Raw genomic sequence first — 8,385 nt, 5'->3', positions numbered from 1 at the left:
GTCGTTTTCGACCATTATGTCCAATGTGTCGAAAAAGACCATGCTTAGCTCCCCCTATCCGCCACCTGGGACGCGTCCGATGGGAGATCTGACAACTCCACACGGAAATTTTAACGCTTGCTTTTGTACAAATTTCTGAGTAATTTGTTGTATTTAATGTAAAAAAGTGTATTTTAAGTGTATAATATTTTTAAAAATGTTCTAATTTTTAAAAAATAAAGAAAACTCTTTGACTTTTAATATAAATAACAACATATTTTTGGAAAGTACAACAATAATGCCATATTTTCCATTAATTATTGGTTAATTTTTGTAAACAAATTTTGACAAGTGAGTATTTCGAACAAAAACAAATTGCCTGTGGTTTTTGTAGACGTTTGTTGTACAACAACTCGTATCGTTACTTTATTAATTTACTTTGTATACTACTATATGATATTAAGTATAAATGTTCACAAAATGAAAAACTTCATATCATTTTAAGATTACACAACAAAATTCGTTCCTTTTATCTATAAATTTTTAGTTTATTAATATATTTATATTTAAAAATTTAAGTATACAAGTAGAAATGACTTTTGTTTCTTAATTAAAAAAAAAAAAATTAACAATTTTAACAATTTTTAAAAATTCCTTAAAGTCGACCCAGTCATTTATGAAAATTAAAGTAAATTAATAAAGTAGCGACAGTTCTACAGGAAATACAACATTTACAAAAACCGAAAACGATTTTGGTTTTCGTTTAAGGTCTTTGCAGTTAAAATCATATGATTTTTTTCTCCAGGAAATATGGACTTATTCTGGACTTATTCAAAACGACTTTTTAAAACTCGTAATAGATCCAGTTTTCTTAAAATAAAAAGCGTGTTCAATTTTAAACACTAAATTACAAGTGATACTACTACAGCCAGTGGACAACTACGACGTCTTTTGCAAGCAATCGAATCACTTTTATTGCACAAAGCTAAGGTAAACGAGTAGCGCAATAAACGTTTTGTCACCACTAAATTTGTAAAATCCTTGGGTAAAGTTACTAAAATACTCTTCAGTTGTGTTTTTCCAGCCAAAGGATTCTGATTCATTACATTGTCTTGGAAATTTCATAATTTCGGGTGCTTGTCTATTTATGCTGTTGTGTGGAAGGCAATGAATTACACTCATCCAGATAAATACAATAGTCCAACCAAAGTAAATTAATAAACTAGCATCACTTGAACAGCTGACTATTTAACTATACCCTACAAGAACAGTGACAGTCACATGACCGGTCATTTCCCTACAAGAACAGTGACAGTCATATGACCGGCCATTTGACTCACACTACTGAAGGAAATATCGATCATCCCACTTGACCACGGCTATCGATAATGAAATCACCATCGAAGTTTTCTCAATAATTTCTCGGGTAAAACATTCGAAAACGGCTATCGAAAGCAACAAGAGAATGTGCTCCTAGAGCTCACCTGTCGCTCAGTTTGTGGCAGCAAATCTTTCGATCTCGAAGTTTCGCTTACGATATCAATGACGAGTATTTAGCAATATTATTTAAGAATTAAAAAAAAACATCTTTTAAGGTCCAATCTCGATATTGAGAAAATATAATAAAATGTTTTTTATTGGTATTGCAATCGTGTTCGTAAATGATACATTTAACGATATCAAGAAACATTCGCCAGAGATATTGTAAACAGTTTACATTCGATATTACTAAAGATTCGTTGGCAATGCGATAGCAATACTTCGAAAATGAATATTTTGTTTCAATTCCATTTTATTCCCATAAAAAGACAATTTATAAAAAACATAAAAATTTATTTCAATTTATCCATTACATTTTATGTAAAAATATCTTATAATAAAAACTAAATTAATACATACATAAATTCATTGAAAAATAATGTTAGTTTAATAAAATTTGTTTATAAATAGTAAACTATTAAGGTGGTAGCTGCTCATTGTCATGTTTAGTTTTTTTTTGGAAACGTATTTGGAACATTTCGTTAGCCTATCGTGGGCGTATTGGAAATGCTTCTGTGTTATTTTATCATAATCCTCGTCTTTATTCTTAAAAGCATCTAATTAATTTATTGGAAAAATATTTATATATTAATATTTATGTATATATTAATCAATTAAAAAGGACTTACGTCGAATAGCCAAAGTTATACGACATCCACGAATGCATTGCTTAGTGTTTGTTCCTCTCCACGAAAACTGCTCCGCAAGGTTGTCGGAAAACATCTTTTTCCAGCAGCTACGAATAAATTTATCAAAAGATTTTTCTGACGAAAAGGAAAGTTCTTTAACCTTAAAAAAGGAATAGTTATTGATAATAAAATTATAGTATATAAATTAATTTTGTAAATGTTGACTTACAAATTGTTTAAAAGTCTCTTCGTTTTCCAACTTGCTGGTAAATTCGTTGTACTGTTGGATAGTCTCGAAGGGTCTCTGTGGAACAACAAACTCACTATAGCATACATCCCCATATACTTTTGTTTTAATTGTCGAAACCTCACTTCTTATGGAAATAACCTCAACAGTGAGGCGGTCAACTTTCGAATTTAATACTGTGATATGTCCTTCTAATTTGCGCAAAACATTTAATATTTCTATAAGAAAAGAAATAACGATTTTAATATGCATACATACATATTAAGGTGGGATTGACTTCTCGGATCAACTTCTAAGAGTGAAATTATGTTGTATTTTAACGTCACATGGAAGACTGTAAAATATTATTCAATTATTTTGAGGCTCGTCGCCGTTCCGTTAAAATACAACATAATTTCACTATTAGAAGTTGATACATATGTATATAAAAAAAGAGTACATTTTATTATTTCAAAAAATTACCTGTTAATTGACTGTTATTGTTATTGGTCGTCGGTGGCCTGTTTTTGGACGTCGGTGACACTGTGCATGATAATCTTTGGGTGTTATTATAGTTGGTCGTCGGTGACACGCTACATGATAATCTTTGGATGTTATTACAATTATTCGTCGGTGATATTGTGCATGATTGTCTTCCGTTGCTTTTGTTGTTTGTACTCGGTGGAACTGTGTAAGATAACACTTTGTTTTCTTACCATTTAATTAATTTTCACTTTATATTTGTTTATATTTATTCACTTTTCTAATATATTTTAATTCCATCCGTTTACAATGAACTCCGATTTAAAACTAATATATTTCTGTTTTGTGCTTTTGTTTGCACAAAAAAAGTACCGTTCTTTATTGTTTTTCATAAAAACCGCATTTATTTTCTTTCGTTAAACATGCAGTCGCAATATCACATTCGAGACTTTGCAAAGACAAAATATATTTTTTTTGGTTTCTAAGCATCAGAAAAAAATACTTTGCTAAAAACAAGATCAAAGTATCATTTACAAATAATTGGCGAATATTTAGCAAAGTTTTTTTTTGTAAAACGAACCTTCGAGAAATTTTTAAGAATAGATAATTTCTCGAACATGTTTGTTTCGAAATTTTACAGAAAAAAACGTATTATCGTGAAATTATCGAGGATTCTAAATTTTTTAAATTTTCGATGTTTTCTCGAACATTTTTATTTTGAGATTTCTTCATTTTAGTGAATAATCTTTATTTTCGAAACTCAGGTCAGGTGGGATTGCGTAGAACAAAGTTTCTATAAAGTTCTTAAGGGCAATATGAAAAATTTGATGGAAACATGTGATCTTGCATATCCCTTGCACTTATGAATTCTACCGATTTTAAAACATATATTTGAGCTACTCACTCTTTTGCTTTTTACTTATCAAGGATGATGGAAAAGTTAGTCACAATTCACTAATCATTCTTTATGGATATATCCATCACAGTTGACCAGTCACACTATCACACAATTTATTAACATTTTATGATATATATTTTTTAATTTTATTAATATACTTAGTAAACATATATATCAATTAACTATCATTTCACCATTTTACATACCTTACAGAATGTAAAATCCTCTTATGCTCCTTTTAATTTTTGAAATAAATTGTCTGTAAAGAAATACATAAAAATATTGAAATATAAAAATTAAAAGTAAATATGTATTCATATTACCACAGATAGATTAAACTCCGAAGTGTTTATTCTCAGCTCGACTTCCTGCACTGTTTTTAAATTCGGTTTATAATAATTCTTTTTTTTTTAATAATTTTAGTCTCAATTTTTTTCAATTTTTTGTTTCTTGATTTTTGGCTTTTACGGGAATAATTAATTTATACGACGGAAAACAAAGTAACAGTCAAATGTAGTTGTTTCACTCTTTCATATGCAAATAAAAGCCTTTATCACACATTGAGTACTTACATTGACCGTCATTATTGATGGAATTATCCATTAACTATTTTTTTGGTTAGACATAGTTTTGGTATTGACATTGATTCCGTTGGTGTGGGCATGGAAGTTCTTAAAGTAAACATTTCTCCTCTTCCCAATGGTAAAGTCATGGTACGAGTGCAGAATGTAAATAATTGTTTTTCTTGTTCCTCAATAAATTCATGATCAGAAGTTCCAGGCTAAAGAATAATAAAAATATGGGGCTTGTCAGTTGGTACCTAAAGGAATTGTCAATCGGTACCTAACTCTAAGAATGTATTGGTAGAATTTTTGTATATGTACCCTGCCAGCAAATTTGAGTTTAATTTTGGATACATGAACTAAATAGTCACTATAAAGGCTCAATTTTATGTTTCTCAGTGCTAAGTTAAAAAAATTTACAAAAACAAAATACATTAATAATTTAACTTTAATGCAGAATCATTCTTGCTCTCAAAATTCAGAAGGAAACATTTTCATTTCAGTAAATATATTTATTTCATTGTGATCAGTTGTGTGATATAGTGTGAAATTTAGATTTTGTAATAAACTGTGTTAATTTAAAATTTAATTGTTGGCAGTGTATGGAGCTCCTACCACTTTCACCACACTTTCAAAACAAACATAGTTGCATAAAAACGTACATAAAAATTTTATGAAAAATAAATTACATTTAAATTTCTACTGTCGCACATTTTTCAATATATTTTATCCATATCTGATCAGTAAACATTAAATTAATATATTTTTCGGATTTTAAGTATATTTTCAAATAAGAAAAGGTAATTTTATTCTCTAATCTGTGGGGACAATAAAAAAGCTCCCATTTCCTATTTTGGATTTTTTTTTTGTAAATTATACACCTTTTCATAATTTGTTAATACTTTACTTTTACACAATTTAATTTTTTCTACTTAAACAAATGTGGCAACAAATTTGACAGCTGTCAAAAATTGCAACGTAAACAATTTTGACATTTTCGTCCATAAGAGAGTTTAAGTAAATGTAAATTTACTTTGATGAAAACCTTATGAAAAATACGAAATTATTATTCTTTATTAGATTATAATTTAATTATAAACTTAATACAAATTATAGAGCACCAGCTGCTAAGACTATCGGCTCTTATCCAATTTAATATAAGTTTGAATTACCCACATGCCTATTTCGCCCTTCTAGTCCAACTTCGCAACGAATCTTTCCCAAAACATACTTCTGACTGACTAAAATCACTTTTTAAGGACAAAACAAGGTTTTTATAATTTTCCCCATTTTTTATCCGTTTTGACCAAATTTTCACAACGAATTATGCGAGAATTTTCTTACACTTTAGATAGCTAAATCGAAAACAATTTCGCGTTAGAATATACAAAAATCAGTTTTCAAGCACAAAAGTATGGATTTTCCAGTTTTTCGTTATTCGCAACTTTGCTAATAGATATTTCTGACACTTTAAGGTGCTATTAGACGATATGTGCTATAAGACGACATCTGCAAAAGTTGTACTATTGTCTGATACATATGAAACATTGCATATGTAAAATACATGTGGATATACATATTTTCGTGTGACAAACATAAATTAAACAGCTGTTTTGTTTTGAAATAAAATTTTTCGAAAAAAATAAATTAAAGAAATTAATAAACTAATTTATAATTTTAACAATTTTTACACATTAAAAAGATAGCTTTGAACAAAATCAGTTCATCCGTTTAGGTGTGATTGACGCACAAACAAATGAACAAACTTACAAAGAACACTTTAAAATATACTAGCTTGCTGCCCACTACTTTGTTAGCTATAAAACTTTGTTTTTAATTAAACTTTGAAAGCAGCAATTTAGTTAATTTTGCATATGTTAAAAAACGTTCTATTTTTATACGCTCCAAAATTTGACCCAGTATCACAGGGTATACAGAGACGTCACGAGCAAAAAGCTATTTCCCTCTCTTTCGCACAAAACGATTTCAATGATTTTTTTCACTGTATTTTATACACCTCTTCTCACCAAACAATTTCAAAATCAAACAAAAGCTGATTTTAGACTTTTTCAAATGTCAAAAGTGACATCTCTGTATACTTTGTGCCAGTATAACTCCGGCAGTATTGTACTCTAAATTTGACCCCGTATAACTCTGGCAGTTTAATTGTACTACCCACTGAACAGTAAGAAGTGAAACGCTGTCATTTTTTTACAACAACAACGTTACACTCTTCACACAGACGTAACTACAACACATATGTAAGAAACTTTCTCTCTCTCCAAACTTCAAAACTTTGTCGCGAAAATTCATGGCTTATAGAACTTGAAAATATTTTTTATCACTTAACGTTATATTTTATTATTTTTTTGCACACTTTAAATATATTCAATAGCCCGAAAAGATTTAATTTTTTACAAATGAAAGAAAATATTTTTTATTCTTTTGACATTTAATTTTTGTTGTTGAAATTAAAACGAAAAAAGAACAATGTTGTAAATTTTCGTATGGTACAAGAAAAAAATATTTCAACTAACTTAATTAGTTATATCAATATTGCAGATTAAAAAGCAAAGATACGTTCATATATAATGTTTATAGATAAATTATGTTTCAAATATTTAAAGAAATCTTTTAAAATATAAATCAGTCATGGGCAAACACTTACCACCATGTGTATATTTGTGTGCGTTAAGCAGCAGAGAGATTACTGCACGTTATAACAAAATGGTGGTACACTGAGAAAAGTTTTGAAATTTGTTTTCTATTGCAAATACTTTTTACGACGAGAAAAACTCATGAACTTTTTAAACAAAAATGGAATAAAGGGAAAGAGTTTTTCATTTAAGAAAAGTAGTAGTATTTTTAAAAAGTAGTATTAAATAAAACTACTCAAATATCATTAAGAAAATCACGACTTTCTATTCGATTTCGAACTTTTAAGGGATATTACCGAGATATTAACTGAACTTAATTTAAAGTTCAACTAATCTATCCAAATCAATGTTTCCTTTATATTCCTTAATACGCAATAAGTCACCAATGTGTTGATCGGTTAACCTATTCCGCAATTTACTTAAAATCAGTTTCATACTTGAGAATGCCACCTCACAGTTATATGTGGTGACAAACATGGAATATAGATTATATATTTCGTTTTTTAAATTGAAATATTTTGTATCATCTATCTTTTGCCAACATTTTTCCCCAGATTCCATAGGAACTTCAAAATCATTACGCATTTTATGCAATTCTTTGTGAAGAAAAGCATATTGCTCTTCTATTTCACATCTAAGGGGATTATCATGTATTTCTATTGTTTTTTTTATAAATTTTAAGTCTTGAAATCTGTCATTGTAATTCTTTTTTATGGACTCAACTATTTTGGCGTATTTCTGAATACAATCAAACGTATTAAAATTAAATTCTATGAATATTGATGAAGTTTTCTTAAGATTTGATATACTATTACTTTTTAATTGATTTATTAAGAGATCTAATTTTGTACTAAATTGGTGAATAATTCTATTCAAATGAAATATTTTTATATTTTTACCTTGCAGGCATAAATTTAGGTCATTTAATATCTCGGTAATATCACATTAAAATGCGAAATCTAATAGAAAGTCGGGATTTTCAAGACAATTAGTAAGGTGTTTTGTATCTTTATTGGATAAAGTTTTTAAAAATTCGAGTACTTCTTTTCTTAAATGGAAAAGTCTTTCCAAACTTTTGCCTCGACTTAGCCAACAGATTTCGGTATATAAAAGTAAATCTCCATAATCCGAATTAAGGTTTTCTAGAAAATCTTTAAATTTTCTGTGTGTCAGAGAATTGTGCCCCCTCTTATTATATTTATTATTTTTACAACAACATCCATTGTATTTTTCATACCCAACTCTTTGGAGAAAAGAGCTTGTTGGTGTATAACACAATGGAATGCTGGGCAATTTATTCCAGTTTTGTTTAAAATGCCCAAAAGTCCTTTATTTTTGCCTCTCATTACCTTTGCTCCATCCGAACATATTGAGGCTAATTTATTTTTGTCAGCAAATGCAAAAACATTAA

At 28.6% G+C, this 8,385-nt stretch overlaps 1 protein-coding gene and 1 long non-coding RNA gene across 2 annotated transcripts; one reads left to right on the top strand and one right to left on the bottom strand.

Annotated features, from left to right (window-relative positions):
• The first annotated feature begins 641 nt into the window (after window positions 1–641).
• On the top strand, window positions 642–1,544 carry LOC124419566. The gene is made up of 2 exons (XR_006940691.1): window positions 642–969; window positions 1,050–1,544. It is a non-coding gene; the product is annotated as an uncharacterized LOC124419566 (long non-coding RNA).
• A 321-nt stretch (window positions 1,545–1,865) lies between these two features.
• On the bottom strand, window positions 1,866–4,357 carry LOC124419236. The gene is made up of 5 exons (XM_046947856.1): window positions 4,327–4,357; window positions 2,857–3,060; window positions 2,377–2,612; window positions 2,148–2,307; window positions 1,866–2,075 (listed from the first exon to the last, which is right to left on the bottom strand). The coding sequence occupies exons 1-5, from the start codon at window positions 4,355–4,357 to the stop codon at window positions 1,906–1,908; spliced, it is 801 nt and encodes a 266-aa protein (XP_046803812.1). The 3' UTR covers window positions 1,866–1,905.
• Between the last annotated feature and the right edge of the window lie 4,028 nt (window positions 4,358–8,385).

The sequence above is a fragment of the Lucilia cuprina genome, chromosome 4, assembly GCF_022045245.1.
Source record: "Lucilia cuprina isolate Lc7/37 chromosome 4, ASM2204524v1, whole genome shotgun sequence".
NCBI lineage: Eukaryota > Metazoa > Arthropoda > Insecta > Diptera > Calliphoridae > Lucilia > Lucilia cuprina.
The sequence above is the reverse complement of the archived record's forward strand: the minus strand, read 5'-3'. Positions and strand labels throughout refer to the sequence as shown.